The following is a 26,966-nucleotide window of genomic DNA, read 5'->3' on the forward strand; positions in this document are numbered from 1 at the left end:
ATTAAACGCATTCTTAAAGAATGGATGTGAATACATGGAAAGGGGTTCATTATGATCTGATACAGATTATATTGTATACGATTCTGCTAAATGAGTTTTTCTCATTATGCTGCCCTTTTGATCTAGTTTAATCGGAAAGCCATCGTTTACACTTCTCAATATTGTGCACCATGTTTGAGAACTATCGGTCCCCGACTCTTTCGCTGCTGATGAGTACGCCAGTTTGTTTATTTCGAGGTGTGCTTGTCACTGTCACGCTGATGCTTAACTAATTGTCATTCCAAAGTTCTTTTAAAAAATCATGATAAAACGTGCATGGCCCTTGGAAAACCAATTCGGAAAAGTAGCGTTGCTGTCACGGAAACTTGATCACCAATGGATAGACCGGAGAGACGTGAAAGGTTTTCACAGATCCAGTAGCCTAATTTGTAATGAGTCCATCAAGAGCGATGGGATACTTCACGAAAATGCGCAAGACATTTAAGACTGTGTACAATGCACCTTAAAAGACCACAACGTTAAACAAGTATCACAATTCGCTAACCTAAATAAAATTGAAACATTCAAACTTAGCTTGTGTGAAGGAATATTAATGTCAATTCTACTAGCGTACTGCTGCTACTGGGCTACTATTGCTACAATTACTAATACTAATACTAATACTACTACTACTTGGCTACTACTACTACTGCTAGTACTACTACTACTACTACTACTCATACTAATACGGACAATAATATCAATAATAATTGCAAATGAACCTGAGCTAAACTAACCAAAAATGTTCCATTGTCTTAATGACTGACCAAAACTAAGCAAAAGCCCTACTCTTCCACCTCCATATAGATCAGCCAATTAGAAGTTATTCTGAATTTAATAAAAGCAATGTACATTGTTCATACTTTATGTCCAAAAACACATGCATTTGTCAAGGCCATGGAAAAGCAGCATGGCCATGATGTCAAAAACATCATTATTGTTTTTTTCAATATTGGCAGTTTTATGTGCTCAACAAAATGTGAGCCTTGTATGTGCTAGGGAGTCAAACTCCAGTCCTGGAGGGCCGCAGGGTCTTCAGGCCTTTCAACGAGCAGCCAGTTAAAGCCTCGAGAACAAGGTGTGTGGACCGTTTAGCCAATAAAAGAATTCATCACTCATGCTGAATCACACCAAAAACCTGCAGACACTGCGGCCCTCCAGGACTGGAGTTTGGCACCCCTGCTCTAGAGCCTTTTGGTCGAGAACAAAGGCTTTAAAATAAAAGCACTCTCACCGGACTAGCCCAAAGCTGAATCACCAACTCACCTTGATCTACCTCTGTGATGCAGAGTGGTTGAGGGTCGGACTTTGGTACAGCTTAGGAGGAAAACCCATCCACAGCTTTCTGGTGTCCAGGGAGATACTTTCACCACAAGCAGCTGGGTGAATTTTAGACACTGCTTCGCTGTAAGCAGCGGACTGGCACTATGGCCAGATGGTCATGGGGGACAACTTCAAACAAACTGCACTCAGGAATAAAGTCAAGGTGGAGATAGCTACATTTTTGTTCTTCATAGATCACCTTTCCCAAATGTACTGTACCCTGAAAGTACAGTAATATTCTCTTTCGGTACAAACAAGTATGCTCTCCAAGCAAAAAAGGCACAAATGAATTATACATTGCTAGCCAGGGGTACAATTTTATTTACTTATAGTAACCAGTGACAAGCATTTGTACCTTTTTAGGCACTTTTTGTACCTTTATTACTTTGAGTGTATGGATTCATCGTATCGGTCACTCACAAACTCAGTTATAATACCGCTAGCCCTATCCAGGGTGGAACCTGGGAACAAGTGAGATGGCAAAGATGGATTTAAGCACTGATGAAGTCGAGGGGTCAAACAAAATGATTTTAATCCACAGGTTACATAGATCTACCAAGTGTCTAATAACACTGCGTTCTAATCGCATGCATTTAGATTTCGGTTCATGTGGAAAAGATTACTTATCAGCAGTCATATTGTAACAAAGTGCAACCGTCTGTTCGCATACAAACCTTCCTTTGAAATGCAAAAGAAAACAAAAAAAAAACCCTTTCAATTCTTTTATCTTTTTTTAGAGGAATCTGCATTATTCTCAACTCCAGCATTGGGCCTGGTTTCATCAGATCTTAGGTGATCTGAGCAAACTGCAACGATAACTGGACATTGCAGCTCAATCGTTTTAGTGCAGCCGGGCAGATGTCAGATGGACCATGTTAAAGGAGAGGCAGTTACTGTGGGCTTTGCAAAATCCATCCACTATCTGACTCGCTTATTCCTGGCAGGTTCTGGAGCCTATCCCAGCATGCATTGGGCAGAGGCAGGAATACACCCTGGACAGGTCGCCAATCCATTACAGGGCACACACACACCATTCACTCGCACCTTTGGGTCTGTCATTAATCCAGCCTCCATGTCTTTGGACTGCGGGAGGAAACCCACACGGACATGGGCAGAACATGCAAGCTCCACACAGAAAGGCCCAGGTTGTTACTCAAGCGCTTGCTATGAGACGACAGTGCTGCCCTCAGCTTCACAACAGTATATACAGATACTGTCAAAATGCACACACACACACAAACATGCACTTGCATTCCAATAATAGGGTTTATTACTGAGTTTGCAGTAGGTTTGGATGAAAAGTTAACATGTCTTCAACACAGACTTAGTAGGCAGAATTCCTGAATGATTTAAGGAAACATATCTCAAAAAATGTTTTTTGATAAAAATACTAAATTGCACCAAAGCCCATGTCTCCGCTCCTTTCCCAACCATGGTCGAAAGGGTCGACCAAGTTTCACATTTCCTTGGAATGGCCGTAATCTTGGTTGCCTTTTTTCCATTTTCAGGGAAGAAAGCCAAGACCCTTTAACATACACATACATGTATTACTAATTTCAGGCAAAACAAAAGACAGAACACATTTAGTTTGGTAGATTGGGTGAAAAAAGGTGAGCCTGCCTGTGAGCACCCTCAGTTTTAACACATGAACAATATGCTAATGACAAGCTGGACAGTTACATCAATGCAATTACCTGTCCTAACTGACACAATCAGGCTGATTGTGATTTGAGCAGAGCAGGCCAATTTATAGTCACATGTAGTAACTTTTTGTTGATTTTGGCTGATGTTTATACACTCAGTTATTATTAGCATTATTAGCTTTATCAGATATTTATTAGACTTTAATTTTTTTTAAACTTATTGGTCTTCTGCTGCTGTAGCCTATCCACTTAAGAGGCGACATATTGTGTGTTCAGAGATGCTCTTCTGCATATACGTGCAGTGTTTTTGCCCGCAAAACTGCTGCTCACTGGATGTTTTTTGTTTTCCGCACCATTCTCTGCAAACTCTAGACACTGTTGTGTGCAAAAATCCCAGGTGATCAGCATTTCCCGAGATACTCAAACCACCCGGTTTCCACGGTCAAAGTCACTTAGATCACATTTCTTCGCCATTCTGACATTTAGTCTAAAAAACAGCTGAACCTCTTGATCATGTATCCATGCTTGTATGCATTTAGTTGCTACCACATGATTAGCCGATTAAATATTTGCATTAACAAGCTGGTATACAGATCGACCTAATAAAGTGGACAATGAGTGTATGTGGGGAGATCTGGATTTATTGCAGTGTTTCTTATGTGGTTAAAAAGACCACGACCAAAACTGAATTCATCCCCCATTGTCTGACTCAGCTCTTTGACCTTCAAGCACATTCCAGAGTGATGTCACATATACCGGAGAAAGCCTTTAACTTTATCCAAACCAGGAGCCTAACAGACCAATAGACGATGAATTGAAAAGCAATAAAATTAAATCACAATGAATCAGGGCAGCATTCATGTTTATGGCCCACTTCACTTTATGCCTGTAGAAGAATGAAAAAAATAGCCCTTAATTTTGGCAGAATTATTTACAAACACCAATTTTCTCTCTGAAAATGCATCCCCTCAAAGCACTGGTTTTACAAGGAAGACTGCAGTTTTAAATGAACCGATTCTGTAGTCCAGAATAAAACACAATCAATTTTCTTAATTTTAAAACTAGTTAAGCAGGTTCTGAATTGGAAGAATTCCACACATGGTATCCTCAGCATGGAAAAACCAGAGCAATTTAATTGCATTCACTGAAAATGAAAATTCACTTACAATTCATAATTAACTTGGGACAGGAAAATTAAAATGTCATATTTTGGTACAGAAGTTTTTTTCTTTTTCTTTTTTTAAGCTTTTCTACAGATTTACAAGCAGTCTGAAAGCATATTTGAATAAGCGGGAAACCTTTAATGGAGCAATATCAAGCAAATAAAATATATTACAACAAGCACAACTACAGTAAGATTGGTGCAATTGATATGAAGAAAAAAACGAAATACAAACTGTCATTTTAAAAAATATACAATAATTACAGAAAACTGTTCAAGTTAAAAATGAATGGAGGGGTGAAAGGAACAGAAAAAGTCAAACTCATAACAGAAAGCACTGGGTTTTTGGGGTCATATGTACACTTATATACACAAACGAAGTCATTTGTATATACACAGTTTATGGCGAGCTGTGGAAAAAAAATATTGATATAACCAGAAGGCATCTGAGATCAGTCTGACTTTCAGTGTCGTTTCGTATGTATTCATTTATGGGTCATCGTGTCTTCTCGATAAAAAAATAGTCGTAATAATACAAACATAACAATAGGCTGCGGGGCGGGGGGAATATAACTAGCTGTCCAGTCTGAGAGGTTAAGCTAGACACATCTGGGTCCTGGATGAAAGGGCGTATGATTTTCAAACTGAGACCGTTTCAGTGGTGGCCGGGTGACCCGCCAATGACATCACAAGTGGCGTGTGTGTCCCGTTCCCAACGACCCGCTGAGAGCCGGCGACTTCGGCGGCTGGGCGCCCGTGATGGAGACGTAACCATGGGAACCACGGAGGGCTGGTCACGTGGCAGGCACAAGGCGGTGGCGTCTCGGGCGGCAAGGCGGAGAACCGTTGCTGTGACGACGCTGGACAGGACGCGCGGTTGCCGCGGGCGATGGCGGGATGGGGTGGGGTGGGGGGAAGGGTTTTGGGACGGGGTCTGTGTTTCCGGGCCTGGGGCTCAGTGCACTTTGTGTTTCCTCTTCTTGTGTTTTTTGTCCTTTTTCTTACCAGCGCATTTTATACAGAACCACTGCACATCCTCCGGCGGGGCATCCAGGAGACCAACACAGGGCCTGGGGGGGGGGGGAGAGGGAGGGCGGGAGGGAGAAATAGGAAGAAGAGGAAGAAGTGGGGAGCAAGAGAGGAAAGAAGGGAAAAGGAGGAGGTAGGGAGAAAAATGGAGAGGAAGAGAGAGTAGAAGAAGAGGGAGGCAGTGAAAGAGGAAGGATAAAGGAAAGAGAGAGAGCAGGGGAGGGAGGAGAAAAGAAAGCAGTTAATGTGTTTTGCTGCAAAGGGTGACAACTCCACACCGACGGACATTCATTCATTTCGCTTCAGCCATACCTCACAATCTGTTTTTTAAACTTTATCTTTTAGCATGATTTGCGATTCGACGCTACTGTGTACTGCACTGCCTCGTAAAACTGCAGAATATATTCAGTTCCCAAGAGACAAACCGGGGCTCCGGATTTTCCGGATCCATCCATCACAGCGCTGTCGAAAACTTGATTTAGGCAGCAGTTAAGAACCTGAGAGAACAACTTGCAGCAATGTGACAGATTCCGGCAGCACGGAGAGCCGTTTCTGCTCACTGCCTGTTACTGCTGATGCTTCACAGCCTTCCCTGGCTCACTGAGAAGAGACAACTACAGTACAGCTTCATCACGGACGCACCTGCTTCAGACACATTTTTTCTGCTCTTGCCTAAATGTACAGAAAATGTGTTTGTTTGGGTGCGCCACAGGTGTGTCCATATCGAAATGTCCAATGATAATGGCTGAAAAGTTCAACAAGTAAGGGCAATAAAATCGCATACACTTCTTTCCAAAAAACTGTTGATACTTTGAGGACTTGAAGAATCCCCAGTGTTTTGACTACCTTCCTCCTCAGGGTGGAGAGTTGAGGCCTACCTCAGGTGTGCTAAACGTAAACATTTATTAGAGAGAAGAGTGAGAGACATTTTAAGTTTCCCTGCACATCCTATTTTATGGGAGCCCGCAAACTTCTTGCGTTAGGTTAAATAAATACTTTCACAGAGTTTAGCGGGGGCCTTGTCCGACTAGGATTCTCAAAAATGCGTGTCAGTGGAGCACTAGCGGAAATGGCGGGCTAATACAGCATCGTTTCCAAACAGCAGTTCTCTCCGCTGAAGGGAACCCGTACTTCCTGCTTTGTTGTCGGGTATTTCTTTTTAAAAAGAAGAAAAATGTGGATTCTGCCTCCAGCTCTAAACCGCGGCTCCACGGCACGCTGGAGACACGCTAGACGTCTCTCTCAGCCTCTCTCCGCCAGACCGCCAGATACAGGCCAGATTATCTTTTATTGGCCGTTCATGGATATTTAATTGGGAGATCAAAGTTAACAATGTAACATCCGCCTGAAAGCGAAGGGATTTCATTATGCGCAGAAATATCAGTGCGCCGTCGTGTCAGTCACGACAGGCTGAGTGAAGATGAGGGCTGCGGTCCGGGGCCTGTGTGTTTTTCTGCAGCGTAAGGCCTGTGAAGAGACAGGCCTGATTACGGCGTATCAAAGAGCCCCTGCCATCACGCATGGCGCTCAAAACTACGCGCTCTGACACTTTCTCACATTAAGAAGTTTGCTACTTCTTGTGACACTATAAGCAGGGTTTCAGAAACTACAGTTTCGAGTTGTTTGTTATAGTTCTGAAGACAATTCTGCGTGGGGAGAGGCCGCAATGCATTGTGGTCCGGTTAAACAGGTTAGAGTTTGTCAAAAAGGCGCGATACAAATGTGTGTATGTCAGATCTGCTGCTATTAACAAATTATTATCAGAAAGATTGTTTTCCACAGACATGCACTTTCATTTCACGAAGAGCAAATGCTTAAGACAAAGCATAAATGATGCATGAAATAAACAGGCTGAATCTGTGCATACACTAAAGGCTTGTTTTGATATCGCTGGCAAAAATATGCACTTGAAGCAATTAAAAGTTTTAATCGGAAAAAGCATTTCCGCTGACTCCGACTGCAGTGGATTTGAAAGTGCGCATCTGCATTTTAAGGATGATAAAACATAAATATATGGATAAGCAGATTACAGATGAGCTAAAGGATTCTGAGAAAATAATTTTTCTAAAAAACATTAGAATTCCATTGGGCAAATGAAAACTTTTAGGACTGACCACATATGACCTTTCTGCTATGCGCATTTCCAAAAAACACACTCTACTTGCTAAACTGGACCAGCTGAACTGGCCCGCTGACCTAGACAATGGCAGACTTTCAAACTGGGCCATGGAAGAGAGAAATTAGACCAGCCAATCCAGTGGAACCAGAAGTGAATTTGGGAGGCGCTGCTGGGCCAGCTGTGTGCTGATTGGCTCTTACCAGTGGTACCAGTCGTCACAGTCGTCGCATCCGATCATCGGACTCCCATCGTCCGGTTTGTTGCACCCAGGACAGATCCAAATTTGGTTCCCCCATTCGTCTCGGATCTTTGGGTCAGAACCACAGCAGATTAGAAATGCATTAGTTTAGGAACTCCATCTGGAATCTCACTTTACTTTACTGCTGTGGTAGATATGCATATATCCAGGCACTGCTGATATCAATGTATGTCTGTACATTAAAAAAAAAAAAAAAATCAGAATGAATCATAATGAATAAATCACAAATAAATACTCTATCACAATTTAAAATAGGACATGAAAGTAAATTCAAAAATAGAACAAAAATAGAACACATGAAAATAAGAAATACAATCAATAGAAAATGACATAACACATTCCAAAATAAATGAAAACAACCAACTGATTTTGAACCAATGAGACAGGCCCTTCTTTGCCTTATTATTGGCCTATCTCACCACCTAACATGCTGAGACACGTGAATCAGAATGCAATGAACTCCATACCCAGCCTGGTTTGACGCAGTTTAAGGAACTAGAAGTTCGGCAAAATGTCTAGAAAGCCGACAGCATCATTCATCAAGCAACACACTCACCACATCATTGACACATCTTAGTATATGAACTGACAAAACACTAAACATTTAAAGTATTTTCAACTCATCCAGGAAGGGGGTGTTTACCTTTTATACGATGTTTTCACTGACGGGTAAAGTGCAAGATTAAAAGCATATGTGGTCGCACATGCATAAAATGACAGACTAAGAGGAATGTGAAGAGCTGTGTGTGTTCTTGACTGTTAAAGTATACAGTTCTAAACATGTACCACGTCATTGTTGTACCAGCACAGCTATAACTGATGTAGAGTGCCCAGATAAGATCTTTTCATGTTACTGTGTAACTTCGCCCCCTGCTTTACATCAGCCAACCAAAGTGCCGCCAACATTGTACAGGCATACAATCAGTAACAAATCTGCCGCGTGTATGCTTTTGATGAAAGTTTTCTAAAGGTTACGGAGAGAGACTTCTGTACAGGGGGGGAATGGCAGAAAGGGAGCTAATGTTAGGAGTGTGTGTGTATGTGTGTGAACAGGCGTCTGTCGGCGCCCGGGTGCAGGTGTGTGTGTGCTCGGGCAGGTGCGTAGTGGAGTCGGGTGGTCACGCCGTTGCGGGGACCTGGGACTCACCACGTAGGTACTGACGGTCTCTGTCACCACGCTCCGTACGGGCGTTTTGGAGGACCCCCCCGGGCCCAGGACTGGGGGCGGGGGTGGACCCGGGGCCGGGGAGGCTGCCGGGGGAGCCATGGGAGGGGGGTGCAGGGGTGTGGGGGGCGCTGGAGGGGGCACCGGGGCGAGGATGGGGATGACGGGGGGGCTCCTGGCCCGGCCGGCGGGTCCAGATTTGGCGGCGGGGGTCTTGGGGGTCGACGGCGTTTTCGGCTCGGCGGTCGGGACGACCTTGCTGATGACGCTGGAGAGAGAAGAGCAGGACGGAGTCAGGTTTGTGACGGGCACGGTCAGACACTCAGAGTGTCAGAGCCGTTACACACACTCCCTGAGGAGTCAGCTCTGTAACAGGCTGTGACTCAGAGGACTCTGTGTACAGAGTCAAACACCCAGTAGAGTCAGGTCTGGGATACACACAGTCACTGCAGAGATGTTGCAAGTCGTGAAGACACAGCCTGTCACCTTACATCACCCATCTTCAACACAATCACTCAATCAAAATCATACTCAGAAAGCACTGATTTCTTGCAACCATACTGGCCCTACAGTTTCATTACGTCAAGCAACATGCATCAACCACAAACACAAGACTGCCCAATGTTATCCAACAAATGCGCACACAACTACAGTAATGGCGAAATACTGTCCTGAAAAGAACACAGCGCACTTGAGAGCTAAGCACTTCCGCGCGTATTGCGCGGGTACAGTACGTAGACACACGGTCAAACGCTGTGCGGAAGCAGGACTGACAGGCCCGAGTTCAGCCAGCCCAGCAGCAGGGTGGGCCTGGTGGCGTTGCCGTGGCACCGACCTCGGGGACGGTTGAGCGGCTTGGCGGACAGGCGCTCATTTTTAACGTCTTATCTGGACGGCGTCGCCGGCTGACAGCGCGCCGGCCGCCCTACCTGACAGCACTCCGGCGGCCGCAGATAAGCGCTCGACCCGCGGACAAATCCCGCTGTTCAGGGCCCGGCTCCGCCCCGCCCGGGGTCAAAGGTCAAGCTACACGACTGACTCGCCCGGCTGCGATTCGGATCGCCGTGACGATATCTCATTGACTAACGTGATTGGGAAAGCCTCTGCCCGTGTCCACAGAACAACATTGTTGTCTCATTGAGGAATTTACGCAAAACTTCCAAACTTCCTATTTTCAATGGAATAATACTTCTCAACCACTTAGTCAATTCATGTTTTATTGTTATCGTGTGTTATTTAGCACATAATAATGCTCCTGTCAATGCTGGTATTGTCAAAGAGAACATAAACCAAAAGGTGTAGATACACTACTTTAGCCATTCATTTTCGGGGAGCTGGTGAAAGGCGTGTTTTCATTCGTTCGGGAGCAGAATGCTCTTTTGACAAAAGCTGAGGATAAAAGCTTCCTGAGTAAGACACTACAGGCAGAGTGGAATACTTCCTTCCTGGAATGCTGGTGGGAACGGGGGCATCAGGGAAGAACAAAGGCTGATTTTCAAACAGGAGGCTCAGGGACAATAACCCCACTTCCAGTGCACGTACACTGGGACCAGGACCCTGACTGCACACAGAGACACACACACACAGAGACACACACAGACGCAGCTCTGGTCTTATGAATGACATGATTAAGGCAGAGGTGAGAGAGTGTTGAGGCCCAGAGCTCAGAATGGTCACTCACTCACACAGACTCACTCACTCACACACACAGCTCTCACTCACTCACACACACAGCTCTCACTCACTCACACACACAGCTCTCACTCACTCACACACACAGCTCTCACTCACTCACACACACAGCTCTCACTCACTCACACACACAGCTCTCACTCACTCACACACACAGCTCTCACTCACTCACACACACAGCTCTCACTCACTCACACACACAGCTCTCACTCACTCACACACACAGCTCTCACTCACTCACACACACAGCTCTCACTCACTCACACACTCACTCACACACACAGCTCTCACTCACTCACTCACTCACACACACAGCTCTCACTCACTCACTCACACACACAGCTCTCACTCACTCACACACACAGCTCTCTCTCACTCACTCACTCACACACACAGCTCTCACTCACTCACTCACTCACACACACAGCTCTCACTCACTCACACACACAGCTCTCTCTCACTCACTCACTCACTCACTCACTCACTCACTCACTCACTCACTCACTCACTCACTCACTCACTCACACACTCACACACTCACACACTCACACACTCACACACTCACACACACACACACACACACCTTGTCTCATGACTGACATGATTAAAACAGAGGTGAGAGAGTGTTGAGAGGCCCGGAGCTCAGACAGATGAGTCAGCCCAGAGGAGGTGAGTGAGAGGGAAGAGCTCCAGACACACACTCACTCACTGCAACACGGGTGGTCCTCACAAGACAAAGTATGAGCAGTCCTCACAACCACACAAAACTTCAAACCTCCCTCCCGTCAGCCTTCAACGCCGAAATCACATTACTGTCGGCAACATTTTACTTCACCAATCTGACAGGAAAGGAAACTATATGTTTTTCTGGAGTCTAACACCCGGATTACCAGGAAACTGTGTTATTCTTGAATCCTCAAACATACTTCATGAATGGAAATGTTTTTTTTATATTCAACATTATCTATCTTAAACCATCTGTCAACCAAAACGTCAGCACTCGTGAGTGTAACATTAACTGCACTTAAATCCAGTGCACGCGAGTGACTTCTCACTCACTAGTTCTCATACAGCACTAACACTTACTAACAATGTGGCCAAGTGATATTTTTGTTAGTGCTGATCCTCCCTTTCACTTCTGAAAATCTAATCACCGGAAAATGTCCAAACATTCTTTTCACTCATCCCTAATAGTGTGACCGTTTGGTTTAGTGACAGATGCGGGTAGACGGTGGGAAGATGAGAGGGAAGTCAGAAAGCAGATTTTCTGTTGCCTTTTCTCCCCTCTCCTCCCAGCTCCTGTCCTCTCCTCAGTTCTTCCCCAGGCTGGCTGTTTTGCGGCCCTCCTGGGATAATGACTGCGGCGGGGCTCGAGTTTCGGCCGTGGCTGATCCGGGTCAGGGGGAGTTAAGTGTCCTGAACACTGCGGCCATTGATGGGAACGTGCACGGGGCGGGGCTACACTGCGGGGGTTCCCTGCACCTGACACCCCCCCGGCCGGGACGGGACAGGTCACGTGACGTGAAACGGACACCTGCTGGCTGCCCACTGCTCGGGGCTCGATGGGGAGGCTGGGGGGTGGGCGAGGGGGCAGTGCCCTTTGGACCTCAGAGAGGGGGGGGGGGTAACGCTGCCCACTGCTCCCTGGCCGGAGTGAGGTGTGCAGGGAGAGATGATGGGCAGGTACTGCCCCCACACACATGCACACAAGCGTACACACACACACACACACACACACACACACACACACACAGACAACACAGACACAGACAGACAGACAGACAGACAGAGACAAACACACACACGTGCACACACGCACAGACAGACAGGCAGACAGACAGACAGACAGACAGACAGACGCCCACACACAGAGGCAGACACAGACACAGACACAGACACACACGCACAGACAAACAGACAGGCACAGGCACAGGCACAGGCACAGGCACAGGCACAGGCACAGGCACAGGCACAGGCACAGGCACAGGCACAGGCACAGGAGCTGAAGGGAGGCCTGGCAGGAAGGCTTCTCTGACCCCATTATACCGTCATTGTGTGCAAACATTACAGCAACGTCAGAGATCTGACCGGCTTAACTCCTCTCAGAGTCACTTTACCACTGAGCCCTGTCTGCAGACACAGACACCACACACTCAGCCAGACACTGAGGAACGCTCACACACCACTAACACAGACACATTAATACACTCTCTCTCACTGTCACACACACACACACACACACACACACACACTAACACACTCACACATAAATACACTCTCTCTCACTGTCACACACACACACACACACACACACACACACACACACACACGGACCGATACATACACTCTCTCTCTCAGACCCACACACCACAAACACAGACGCATACATACACCCTCTATCTCACACACACACACACACACACACACACACACACACACACACACACACACACACACACACACACACACACACACACACACACACACACACACACACACACACACACACTGCGCTCTTTCTAACGCGTTGGCTCATGGGACAGTGACGGGGCGGGAACACTTACATCTTGTCCTGGCCGGCGCCCACCCTCAGGGTCAGTCTGGGGATGACAGGAGACGGGAGGACCACTGGGGGCTCCACCTTCACCTGGGGGGGGGGGGGGGGGGGCAGGAGAGAGCAGGCCGTTAGACTGACACAAGGGCAGTTTCGGTTTCATGTCGATGGTCCACCACATTGCCGATGAATGATTCCTCCAGCACTTCAGCTCCACAAAAAATGTGCTGAAAACCTACAATGAGCCAGTAGAACCCAGAGGTAGCCAATGTCAATTCAGTAATATTAACTGCCTAATATTTTATTAACCCTTCTGTCCTTTCGCTCCAAGTTTCTAACACTGACACTCGAGTTTAACTTTCGGTCAATGAGGCAGTTGACTCAACCTTACTAAACTGGACGATTGAAAGCGCAAATCAGACCAGTTCATTGAGGGAAAAAGGGCAAACTGCACCGAGCACTCAAGTGTCCCATGGTGGGATCACCTGCTGGGGAAATCCTATCCACCGTACACACACAAACACCTGGGCCAAACGTCTACGGAGGGAAGAGAGTGACATGTCTGGCTGTAATGGCACTGTATGACACAGAGAGGAATGGAGGGAGTTAGACAGGCACAGAATACAACTGTGCAGTGCAGTACAGACAGGCCGTTAGACAGCTAGATAGGAGCGACAGTATGGTACAGACTGCCTGCTATACTGCTATATAGGCAGAGAGGTGTATAAATAAGGCTGTGCAGTACAGACAGGAGAGAGGAGCTGGGCTGTGCAGCACAGACAGTCAGCAGAGAGGAGCTGGGCTGTGCAGAACAGACAGACAGCAGAGAGGAGCTGGGCTGTGTGCAGCACAGACAGCAGAGAGGAGCTGGGCTGTGCAGCACAGACAGACAGCAGAGAGGAGCTGGGCTGTGTGCAGCACAGACAGACAGAGAGAGAGGAGCTGGGCTGTGCAGCACAGACCGCAGAGAGGAGCTGGGCTGTGCAGCACAGACAGACAGAGAGGAGCTGGGCTGTGCAGCACAGACAGCAGAGAGGAGCTGGGCTGTGCAGCACAGACAGTCAGCAGAGAGGAGCTGGGTTGTGCAGCACAGACAGCAGAGAGGAGCTGGGCTGTGGGGCTTTACTGCAGCTTAGCGGCAGCACTGGTTTTTGTGTCGCGGGCGACCCCCTGTCGCTGCCAGTCCTTTGTTACTCAGGGATCCGGGATAATGCTCCGGCACTAATTGTTTAACACAGAAACACGTTTGTTTTTCCCCTTTTAATGTTGCGTTTCCATTGTCGCCGATGTATTTATTACAAAACCTTTGTGGATTCATATGGCTCCTCTCCCTCTCCCTTCAAAAACGAAAATGTGTACATCAGCAGAAAAAAAAAAAAATGTCTGTCGAGTTGCATCATAAAAAAAAGAAGAAAAAACGGCCGCGAAAATAGTGCGTGCAAGTGTGCGCCAACACATTAGCATAGTGCACAATACGCGGGAACGTGAGTCACTCCCAGATAGAGACGGAGACAAAACCGCTACCTGCTGTCCTGGTTACAGGAGACAGCTCCCACGGTACGATCGACTAATTTTATCTCCGAGATCCAGTCGGCTCAAACAAAGGGGCGATAACCGTTTTTGTCAGTGTGGCTGAAGCGGATTGGCCACGCCCCCTTACAGCCGGGACACGCTGGACCGGGTTAGCGGGGGCTAACGTTCACAGAGTACGCTAAAGTACACAACCGCGGTAACACTCGCACAATGAACGGGAGCGTGAGCGACTCTCAGCCTAAATCTAAAATGGTCGGGGACTGAGCCAAGCGGCTATGGCGGGGGTCAAAAAGGGCACAGCGGCTGCATAAGCAGAGCCCCAGGGCTGGAACCTAATTCCACGGCGTCCATTTTGAGAGCCGTGGGACGACCGCCCCCTGACGACAGAAGCAGCTCCTTGTACCTGCTCGATAAGGACTCACTAGCAGGGGGAAGGCGCCGGGTCACCATTACGGCACACACAGATACCACTATCTCTTTATGCTAATTATCCATTAAATGGCTCAGACCGACGAGTGTTATCCTAAATTCCCACTTCCCACTTAACCTGCACTGTATCGCGATGTACCCCACTCAGTCAAAGCCAATCTTCAAAGGAAATGCACATAGAACACTAGGGCCTGCTTAATGTGTAAAATTGATTAATTATGTTAATAAATGATGTACAATACCGTTGTAGATTTGGCCTTTCGGCTTTTGAAATGGCTAAAAGAGAGATGGCCTGAAACCTATACGTTTAAACATTTTGTTTCCCACCCAGGGAACAGGCCTACCGAATTCAGTCTTGAATCTTGCAATGGGACACTGACTACTGAAAATCCCTGCTTGAATTTCTGGGAAAACAACAAACGTTAGTTAAATGAGCGAAACACCAGAAGCTGATAAACTGCACACTGTGAAGATGTTATTTTTGATCTTTAATTCACATTTGCTAACTTCTGACCTATTCTAATATAACCACATAAACTCACTTACAACAGTCAACAGTGGACAGCCACATGCTTAGTGGTGATGAGAAAGTATAGCCACACAAACCAGAATAACGAGAAAGCTGCATAATCTCTTGCATTCCACTCGAGGGAAGTTTTGGCCGAACCGACGCCTTTGTTAAGGCATTACACTTCCTTGCTTATCTTGTTTATACTTTGTCATATCAATCAGTGAAGCAGAAATGAAAAGCACATTCATCAGAAAATGTGACAATTACGTGTATTCACGGAAATGTAATAGATTAGTCCGCTATAATGGAATTGCTAGACGACATCTATTCACCATGTTTTAAATGGCACAGAATGAGTTGAGTATATTAGTAGTAGCTTCACTTATTTTCCAAAAGCAGCTAATCATTATGGCCTCACTTAACACAAATACATCATTAATTAATTTATCATTATTGAATATATACATATATTTCATAATTATCAAAGATGAAATTGTTAACTCATGTGCCTGCACAATACAATCAACTCCCCTTGGCTCAAACATAGCTCATGCATCAGAGGGACAATGCCTTGTACTGACATAAGGAAAGACATTATTTCATACAAATTTATTTTCTCGAAAATATATGAAAACAACATTAAATAATGATGATCTTGGCTGGTCAGCTGCCTACAGACTCCAGCAGGGTCAAAGCAAGCATTTGAACAGGCCAGACACAGACACCTCGGGAGGAAAGAAACCTTCCCGATAGAACAGAACCACATCTTTCATGAATTTGAAACTAAGCCCCTTTGTTCTGCCAACAGAATTCAACCAGAGTTTCCCCCCCATTTCTCTTTGCTAATCCATTTTATGAATTAAAAAAGCCTCAATCAAATCCGCCTAGTCTCCTAGGTTAACCTGAATAGATTACGTCTTAGTTATTATAGTCATATATTTTCTAGTAACATTTACATTTCATACCCAGCACAAATTTAGTTGCCCTTCTTTGTACATTTTCAAGAGCTTCTAGACATGCAAAACAAGATGTTAAATTAAAATTTTAATGTGGTCCGATGAAGACAGTCTTAATATCAGAGCAGTTTAGTTTGATTTCCACTTAGTACCTTATGCTATATAGTATATGTTTACACCATATTTTTTACAATACAATGTATATAGATCCTGATAGACTTCGATAATTGTTTTACTATGTTTCTGCTCACTTCCTGGTTTCATTTAAAATCTTTTTTGTCTATTTGAATATATTTTAAACTAAATTACTAAACCTTTGAGTTTTGTGTCATCAACAAATGTAACTTGCAATGAATGTAACTATTTTGTGACCTCCATCGAGATCATTTATGTAAATAAGGAAAAGCAAGGACCCAATACTGATCCTTGTGGGACTCTTCTCACAGCACATAAAAAGAAAAAAGATGGAATGACCTTCCCTAAATGAAACAAAATGTTTTAACAGTCCTGTCATGACGATGTGTAACACACTGCAATTACCCGATGTTGCTTTAAGAGAGGTAAATGATGTTATCTAATGATGCAATTATTAGGGATGAGGCGATCGAACATTCTATCAAAGATTGCAATCCTATAACTTCATGATCTGGACTGCGGTTCTAAAAGAGTGGATTGCGATACATATCAACGCGTGACTGGAGATGCGCCTGGTAATTTAGAGTAAAAAGCAAAAGATCAGTGCAAAAAGCACAGGTGTAATGAATGCTTAGCAATTTCAAATTGTTTTTCAGGAGCTGTGATTGAAGTCACCGCATCCCTCCATGAATTTTGATTAGTTTATCCTGTAATCAAATCCATTATGCTTCTTCTGCAGTAAGCCTGCCAAACCAAGGCTCGTTCTGAATTTACTACGACGTTCCTCCCTCGGCAGACCATTCCATTAAGCTAAGTAATAGCCAAAACCACAGAGCAAGGCCGCATGTAAAGTCACTCAGCAACACACCAGCTATTGATTTCTCATTTGTGGGCTATGACTAAACACACAAAATAAAATTTCAAGCTTCAAAGTTATGGTCTTTTCCAATCTTCCCAGTCAGGCAGGTTGGTAGGAAAGTAACTCAGGCATAATAAATGTATACTTACCTGGATATAGCAATGTTTATGTGTGACAGAAAGGGCGGAAAACGTAAATGCCCCTGCGATAACATTTAGCAGACCTATTTATTATCTGGTATCATCAGATAACTGAAGAAAATACTGTACTACACACATCATTAGATTAAGCATTAGATGAAAATTAATCTTAGGTTAAGAATTAGCCGTTAGAACCTAATCTACAACAAGCAATAAACAACTATTTACACAAATACAGGAGAAGCCCGTAGCAAGCCATATTTTTAAGAGGCTCTACTTTTCTAGTTGGAAATAATTTGATAAGTTAAAACAATCATCATATAGTTTAAGATGCAATAAATAAAAAGATTGTACAGCACTGTAAGTTATGGTCATATAGAACAGTGATTAGAGAGAAACAGAGGGCTAGTGAACTAGGGAAGTGCTAGATGGACACACTGAAGCAGGCCAGGGAAGGTTCTGGCCATGTCATAAAATAACACTGAAATTAACATTAAAAGCAAGTCAGTGATTGGACAGGCAGCTACTGACTATCCAGTTAAACTAAAACTGCCAGCAGCACTTTTAATTAATCACTAGGTCTAGAAACACACTCGTATGCATGTTTTAATGCTTTTGATTAATTATGCTAGAATTGAAACTTCTGAAATTGTAAGCTGCCAACTTACTCATTTTAAATGGAGCATTTTTATTTTCTGACACCTGGTCTCCCTAGCACTAGGTATCACTTTTCAACCCTGAAACAAATGGCCAATCATGTAATTCCCTATAATGTACAACAAGAATTTTAACACTGTTTACAGCATGTAAACAAGCAAGCACAGCAATTAATTGGATAAAGTTAATATACATAGCATTTTGTAAATAAAAGTATTTCTGCAATGCATAAAAGTAGACTTATTGTAGCGAGATAAAATGACTATTTAATTATAATGACAGAAAGTTACATATTTTACTTGAAATATGCTTCACTGTTTGTCATCTTAAATGTAAAACAACAGAATACATAGTCTGTTTGGCATTACTGCTAGATACTGTTACTACTGAGCTACTGAGCATGCTACGAGGAGGTCCAACCAATTCTCTTTAAGCTTTCATTCAAATCTAACTGTTACATGAACTTGACATGGTGTTCAGTTCTGACAGATTATCAGTGTCACTGGTGTTGCTACAATATACTGCAAAGAACAATTCTTCATTGGATGCATTTCTATTTTGCATGGCTTCTCACCTAGGCAGTATTATGCAACTCAGAAAAATTTAAATAATAGAACTGGTCTGATAATTGGACACCTACATAATTTCCACAGGAAAAGTGATAAGAAATGTGAATTGAATGCTGCATTACATTCTGCTGTTGAATCTATGTTTTTATCCATTCATCTCTATTTTATCTCTGTACAGAATCAATGCGTACAATGTGTATAATTCATCATTTTAATTATAATTTAGTCACATGACAGATTTGTCATCACAGAACTAGAATCCATATCAGCCATGGCCCTGAAAATGTTTTGTACTGCAAGATGTGTCATCCCTTGTGATAGTATTTGTTTAATTTCTCAAACCATTACCGATTACACTTTTTGATGAATAAAGATTATCATCATCATCATCAATAAAGGTACGGTCGTGATATGCGACTACAGTGGAATCCGAGGCAAAGTTCTAAGGTAGGCAACAGTGAGCATTCAACATGTAATGTACACAGGCCATTGGAGAAGAAAGCAGAATACCATCAATGCAGCACATTAACATAACGAAAACACTACGTCCAACAAAACCTGTCTGCACCTTATAGTGAACTTCTATTAGAATATAAACTTGGTAAGAAGCGAAAATATGCCCCCCCCCCAAAAAAGAAAATGTTTAAAAAATAATAAAAAAACATAGCATTGCTACTGCTGCTACTGCGACAGCTCTGAGTGTGGTCTGGTTGAGAATAGTATTTAGATCCCAAAGCTTACTGAACCCACAAGACAGGAGGTGAAAGACAGAGATAGTAGATTCCATTGTGGCCCGACGGGGAACACATTGTGGGTGGATTTGTCCAGTTTTATGTAAAAGCAATACTCTTTTCACCTGAACTAATACAAGCGGTGGCATAAGCCCCTTACTGCAGTGTGCTGCATTTTTCTGCTAATCTCTCAGGATTTAGCTCCTTCGCCGCATACCTCAGGGCACTCGCTGATAAAGCCTTAACTCTCCAGTTCTCTCTCCGTCTCTCTCGCTCTCTGTCTCTCTCTCCGTCTCTCTCTCCCTCTCTCTTTCCCTTCCTCTCTCTCTCCCTTGCGCTCTCTCCCACTCTCTCTCTGTCTCTCCCTCTCTCCCTTGCGCTCTCTCTCCCTCTTTTTTTTTTTTCTCCAGGACACCGGCGAAGCAGCCTTGCAAGAAATTAAAGTGATCAGGAGATTTAAGAGGAGGGGGAAAGAAATCATTTTCAAAATCCCATCTTGTAGGAGTGAAAATATTAAATAAAAATAATAATAAAAAATAAATAGAAAAGAGGGATTTTGCAACTTAACTATGTAAATCAATTCCGAACGATCTTATGTACCGAACATACATTACAGATGCATTTTGTTGTCTGACAGAGCGCGAGAGAGAGATTGGACGACAGCAAGATAAAAGGGGAGCATTTCGCTCAGAATAAACACACAAGCACCAGGGAGATAGACACTGAATCTGCTGTAGGTAAACAGAGAAACCAAAGACACAACAGAGAAATGGCCGGGCTGCATTATGCGCTGTTTGATTTATAGAAACGCTGATAGCTGTAGCTCTCTGGAGCATCTCACAGAAGACGAGGGGAAAAAAAAAAAGTGTCCGAATTCTCTGGAAAAAGTGCCTACGAAATGTGAAATAAAATCAGTTGCTCAAACCAAGATGAGTTGTAACTGGCAACGGCACAGACATTGGTTCTCTTAAAACAAAATAAAAAATGGTGCTTTCGGTTTATAGCATGTATCAGTTAACTGCACACATACTCAAATACATTTTTCACCACACAAATTTTTTCACTTCCACAAACATTCATGTCTTATCATAAAATTGTGTTTGTAATATTAAACTGTAATACTTGAATACGCCTAAAACAAAGTTACTGCCATCAATTCCTGAAACATCGCTGGAGCAACGTACCTTTTCCAGCTTGTGCTTTTCCCTCTCCTTTTCCTTCTCCTTCTCCCTCTTCTCCTTCTCCTTCTCTTTCTTCTTTTCCTCCTTCTCCCTCTCTTTCTCCTTGGCCTTTTCCTTCTCCCGCTCCTTCTCCCTCTCCTTCTCCTTGTCTTTCTTCCTTTTCTTCTCCTTCTTGTCTTTCTTCTTGTCCTTCTCCTTGGTCTTGTCCTTGTCCTGGAAGAGCTTGTCCGGGAGGATGGGGGGCAGGGGGGGCAGCATGGAGGGGATGCGGAGACAGGCGGCCGGGCTGAAGAGAGGTAGCGGGGGCTCCTTCAGGCTGAGGGAGAGGGAGGCCTTCTGCCTCTCCTCCTTGCCTTTGTCCTTGCCCTTGTCTCTCTTGTCTCTGTCCTTCTTGCTCTTCTCCTTATCTTTCTTCTTGTCCTTGTGCTTGTCCTTCTCTTTCCTGGAGCCGCCGCCGCCGTCTCGGGACTTCACCTTAGGCGCCACCGGCTCGTCGGCGTCCCGGGTCTTGAAAAGCTCTCGCTGGTCGTCGTCCTTGGCGGAGAAGTCCTTCCAGGGGAGTTTGGCCTCCTTGAGGAACTCGCGCTCCTTGTCTCTGCTCTTGTCTCGGTTCTTCTCCTTGCTCTTGCCCTTGTCCCTCTCTTTCTCCTTCTCCTTCTGCTTCTCCTTCTCTCGCTTCTTCATCTTCGTCTTCAGCTCCTTCTTCAGCTTCTTCTTGACGTCGACCGAGGCCGCCAGCTTGTTCTTCTCCTCGTACACCTTGAGGAGCGGCTCGGGGGTGGGGGGAGAGGCGGACGGGGACGACAGGTAGTTCATGTTGGGGGGCGTCCCCGAGGGACCTCCCTGGTTTACTTTGCGTAAAACCTCGTTGATGGAGTCGTCCATCGTCCACGAGTTGCTGGGGCCCAGGGCGCCCGCGGCGTTCAAGGGGAGAGGGGTGGAGGTGTCCTTGCCGAAACTGTTTGTGCTGATCAAGAGCTTCGGCGTCGTCGGCTCGGAGATGGTGAGCCTCCGCGGGCTGGAGAAGACGTCGCTCTCGGACTCGGACCCCGAGGAGAAGGCGAAGGGGTCGGGCTCTCGTTCTGCACACGCCTGGGCGATCACCGCGTCGATCGAGTCGTCGATGGTGTTGTCGGGGAGGTCCAGCTTTCTCAGCTGCTCCTCCGCCAACTGCTGTTTCTTGGCCTCGGCCACCACAGCCGGGCTTTGCCTGGCGTGGAGGTTCTCCTTGCCCATCTTCTCGCTCAGCGCGACCAGGGTAACCTTCGGCGGTGCTTCCGCCTTGCCCGGCGGGTGGGCCGCTTTGCCGGGGCCCAATTTGGGACTCTTTGGGCTCTTGGGGCTCCGGGTTCGGCCCGGAGACTTCTTCCTCTCCTTCTGGGCCGCTTTGGGCGAGCGTATGGGGCTGCCCGAAGCCGTACCGGCATTGGCCCTTTTGGGCGATTTTGTCCTGGGCCTGCCGGGCGGGGAGATCTTGGCCTTTCGACTCGGGGTGGGGATCGGCTTGGAGTCCGTCGACCTGGGCACGGCCGGGGGGGTGGCCCTGGCGGAGGGGGTGTGTCCAGGAGGCTCGGGAGAAAGGGTGAGGGAGCCAGAACTGTCGTGGGAGTGGAGCGAGGTCAGCATGGCGGGGGCACGCTGGGGGTTCAGGGAGCTCAGCGGCTCCCGAGGCTCCACCCCCCACTCCGGGCTGTCTGACGACTTGAAGCCCGGGAGGCGGGGCCTCTTCATGACAGGCATCATGTCCATCGAGTCCGGGCTGTCCAGGTGCCTCTTGCCTAGGTAGTTCTCGTCGTTGACGGCTTCGTCTTCTTCCATCTCCTCCTCTTCCTCGTCCAGCGGGACCTGCATGGCCTCAGCCGACGTTCCCATATCAGGGAGGACCTGCTCCTCTTCCTCCTCTGTAAAGATGAAGAAAGAGAGACGTTGTTGACAGATACACACAGATTTTCCAATTACATGCATCAAATGGTTCCCTTCTCCTTTACCAGTATAGCACATTCACAGGACTCGAATTGCCCACTCCATTGCAAGCTAAACTTAACACTTCAAAGAGTTGGTGTTCAAAGTGTTCTAGAACGATTGCTTTTTATTACCAGTCCTGATTGTTACATCAGCACTGTTCAGTTAAGAACATTCTAATCACACATTTGCGATATTACGGCTTAAACGGTTAAATAAGCTTTATGTGAAGTCTCTACAGGGCACAAAGCTACACCCTAAACAATATTTATACTCATCTAGAAAGGGGAATCATAATTCCGCATGAATTCAATCAGCATTAATGACCAGCGAAATTAAAACCAAATCGCAGTTTTTAGGTGTGGTATTACACACGCTACAATTGTTGATATGATACCCCCCATAAAAATGCAAATTCTGCTCATATAACTTCATATCAGACCGCCTATTTTAATGCAGCCAATTTGATCTTGATCTGTTTAGTCTGTCTTCCTACTGATAGGGGCTTCTAATGAAGCTGGGCTCGGGGGGGAGTTTTACTGCGGCCTTGATAAAGGCAGCAAATACATCAAAATTACGCTTTCCTTAAATGTGCTAACATTAATGAAAAAAACGGGGGGAGGGGGTTCAACTAACCTGTCACTTGCAACCATAATATATCTCTTAATTTCCTTATTTTAGTGAAAACCTTATTTTGTTAAATCTGTTGCTCACTGTTTGAAGATACTTGAGATGGATACTTACGTAGCCTACTTAATCAGTTGAAGTTGCATATACTTAATAAAGCGAGAGAAACATTGCCCATAATTCTTTTTAAATAAACCCAATTATGAATCTTTTTTGAGTGTAGCAAGCACTGACCCAAAAATAATCAGTCTCTTAAAATCATAGAAACATCTTTGACAGTCAAAAGCAAAAAAAAGTGGAAGAGCACAGCAACAGGAATCAAGACCCGTTGCCACAGCGAACACACGAGTGACACTGAGGTCAGATACACAGGCCTAGATGGGGTTTATTTTTGCGCTCTCGCCAAGCTCTGAAATTTCCAGCTAATTCTCGTTTCCTGTTTAATTTCCCAGCCCCGGGGGAAGACCTTGATGTACACGCACACACAAGTGTAAAACGATGTACCCGCGCACGGGGATCGACGTGGCGGGGGCCATGTTCGGGGAAACCATGGGAACACACGCAAAGCCTCCCCCCCTCCCCCCCGTCCAAGGCTTAAACTTTACCAGCAGATAAAACTCGAAGAACAACGCCTTCGACAAGATATACATTTCAGCGCCCGAGTAATCTTTAGCAATATCAGAGATTCCTAATATCTCCCGGCGTCTCGATTACCACCACCCCCCCACCTCAATTGCTGTCTCAGCCCTACCGCGACCATTTTCTAAACGCGCACCGGTGCGATACAGCCGCCACATAAAGGCTACAGTATAATCTCTTCCCAAAGACACTTCCACCTATCCCTTCCCCACAATGGAAACATTAAAAATGCTTCTTTAAGCAAGTAAGACCCAGGATGACATCTACTATTATAAATAGTCTAATCTATATGGTAATACTGTTGTATTCTATAACCATAGAATAGGGATAAGATAACATTGTGACTTTAGGGTTTCTGTGACTGCTTTCTATGGTAATTGTTATCAAAGGTTATTTGGGTTGACATCAGTGCAGCGCCGTGATTGGCTCTCTTGTGTTATTTATGATATGAATTATGATAACAATGATGTCTCTGCTCCTTCTCTCTCCCTTTCCACCTCAGATACAATAAATTGGTATCGTTAATCATAGGTCTTTGTTCCGCTATGATTACCGGGCGCTGTAATAAGAATTTTATTTAAGAATATGGATTTGTCATCTTTCTTACAGCAAATGAGACTGACGATATTTTATGTCCTGACATTTAATTTGTAAAGCGGGCACGGGCGGTATTTGCATTTACGGCTCCTCGGTCCCTTTTTTCCCCCCTTCCGTGGGATCCACAGAGTGTAGGTGACATTAGTCTATCAGAGCGCTACACAGAGGAGAACAAAAAACAGGGGGAAATACAGCCCTTACACGTTGACAGCGCATGGGGAGAGAGATATCCACAGCGAGTATGATTACTTCTAATGCATTTATTCAGGGCCCGAGTCCTCTAATCAAATGATGAGGAGGTTGTGTGGGGGAAGGAGGGGGTGGGGGGGGTGAGGAGAGGAGACCATTTTATTTACCCGGAGCTTAGTTTGTTTTACAAAATCGCAAATCATCTCCGCATTTAATTTCCCTCCGTGCTCAAGAGGGCTACACTTCTTTTTGGCTTGGCACACAGAAGTCATAATTGATTGTGCCTTTTTTACAAATTGGGGGGGGAAAAAAAGGGAGGAAAGAATAGGATTTAAAAGCCTGACTATAATCAAGGACACGCAAAAACAAACCCCCGTAAGAAAGCGGAGTCAAGCGGAGGGCGCGGGGGGGCAGAAATTAAAATAACAGATAAGTGTGAGGTTGGCGAGCGCGGAGGCGGAGGGGACGAGGAGGCCGTGTCCGCTGTCCGCTCCATCGATCGGCGCGGCTTCGCCGATACTCACGCCGGGCGCGCTTTCCGCAAACGGCGGGGAAAACCGCAGAATAAACATGTAGATATGAGCCTGAACTCGGCCGCGCGACAGCACGGGTATTTGTGGACTTCATTAAGCCTCCCCCCTATCGGTCGCGTTACATCGATTTCCTTATTTTCATTGCTCCTGTACATTAAAATAAATGAGCTGGATTAGCGGGACAGTACAATTAAAACCGCCAACATTTATTGAGGCGCTCCAATCAATACCAGGCGAAAGAGGTGAGGTTAAACACAAAGCAGATAAGGTGTTTTTATGTTCTAATTCCACAAGCAACGGGAAATGGCGTAATTATTAACATGCAGAGGCAGAAGGGACCAAACCGCAGAGATATGTAATTCTGACATTTAAAATGCTTCACGCTAAATAAATATGTCCTTTTGAAATGTTTCTTTAACGGCGTTTTCCTGAAGCGAAAAAGGTAAAGTAATAAACCGTGCTTCCCGTCTGTGGCCTTCAGAAATTCAAAGTGTAACGGGAGTGTACAGTGCGAGAGATAAGTAGCAACAAAAGTTTTAGTTGTTGTATTTCATTAATCAGGAGAGCCTGTGTCTGTGCGAGACGAGAGGGTCACAGCTCACTGCGAGATGGAGCGACAAACCGGGGTTATTTCCTCTACCCATTCTGCCGTGCCACGCATGCCACAGTGTTGCCAACCAGGAATGTTAATTACGCCTGCCGAGGAGGCGCAGACCAGCCCAACGTTTAAAAAAAAAAAAAAAAAAAAAAACGGACAAAAAAATGTTACCCTCCCTGTTATTCATGACGGACATAAACCGAACACGCACGCCCTCGTGCCTCCGCCCGGGCCAGTCCACCCACGCAGACCCACGCGGTCTCCCACAATCGGCTGTTCACCTTTCTCGAGTCGTCGCCCCTACAGAAACCCGCCTATGACCTTCGCCTTTCCAAAGGGGAGTACGGTGGTGGCAGGGGGGGGAGGGAAAAAAAGAAAAAAAAAAAGTCCAGGGGGTATGGAAAGGGAAGAAAGTTTGAGAACCTTCAGGCTATAAGTTATTCAAGAATAAGCTTTGAATAATTGTCCCGCAATATGAGTTGCTTGATTAATTGCCTGAGATAAGGTCTACTTCTCTCAGCCGGGCCTCCTGTGGCTTGCTGCTGGTTTCCCATAATCGCCTCTGTGTACGGCCTCGTCTGCACGCGTGAGGGGAGCGGGTACAGGCGCCAGAGAGAAAGAGGGCCCATTCTATTACCGCGGCATTAACCGACAGATAACCCTGTATATTCTATTAATGATAATGGCTGCTCTAATTATTTAATGACGGCTAGTCCATCATACCAGGATGCGCTCTGGCCCCTCTGTTCATAATTAACACTGTTTGCTAAATAAATAAAACTTGAGAGATGACTTCGCTGCTGGTTGTGCGCTCCTTTTTTTTTTTTTACTTAATCCATTTTTTAAGAATTTTTTTTTTAATAAAAATGTTGCCTTTTAGCTACCCCTAAACATGGTGTCTGTATATCACAAGCATCGTCAACTGCCAAGAAGCGACTGTTACAGCTGCTTTCAAGAGGCTCTGGCAACCGTACATTAAACAAGTGCTACTTCACTCTGTATCTGCTTCACAAGAGGACACAAATCACTTCACCTTTGAACCCGCGCAAGCTTGTTTGTTGATTCATCAGTTTAGGCAAAAATACTGACACCGAGATGGAGAGGGAGGGAGATAGCGAGGACAGATAAAAGATAG

At 45.4% G+C, this 26,966-nt stretch overlaps 1 protein-coding gene across 1 annotated transcript in view; it reads right to left on the minus strand.

Annotated features, from left to right (window-relative positions):
- Positions 1-4,115: 4,115 nt before the first annotated feature.
- The window catches only part of taf3 (TAF3 RNA polymerase II, TATA box binding protein (TBP)-associated facto), a 55,161-nt gene continuing 32,310 nt past the window's right edge, over positions 4,116-26,966 (minus strand). Inside the window, exons 3-7 of the mRNA XM_061253017.1 lie at positions 20,690-22,587; positions 12,996-13,078; positions 8,722-9,007; positions 7,516-7,622; positions 4,116-5,237 (exon numbers count right to left, since the gene is read on the minus strand). Coding sequence (XP_061109001.1) covers positions 5,123-5,237; positions 7,516-7,622; positions 8,722-9,007; positions 12,996-13,078; positions 20,690-22,587 — 2,489 coding nt within the window. The 3' untranslated portion in view covers positions 4,116-5,122. The remainder of the gene's footprint in view (positions 5,238-7,515; positions 7,623-8,721; positions 9,008-12,995; positions 13,079-20,689; positions 22,588-26,966) is intronic.

The sequence above is a fragment of the Conger conger genome, chromosome 8 (assembly GCF_963514075.1).
Source record: "Conger conger chromosome 8, fConCon1.1, whole genome shotgun sequence".
NCBI classification, from domain to species: domain Eukaryota; kingdom Metazoa; phylum Chordata; class Actinopteri; order Anguilliformes; family Congridae; genus Conger; species Conger conger.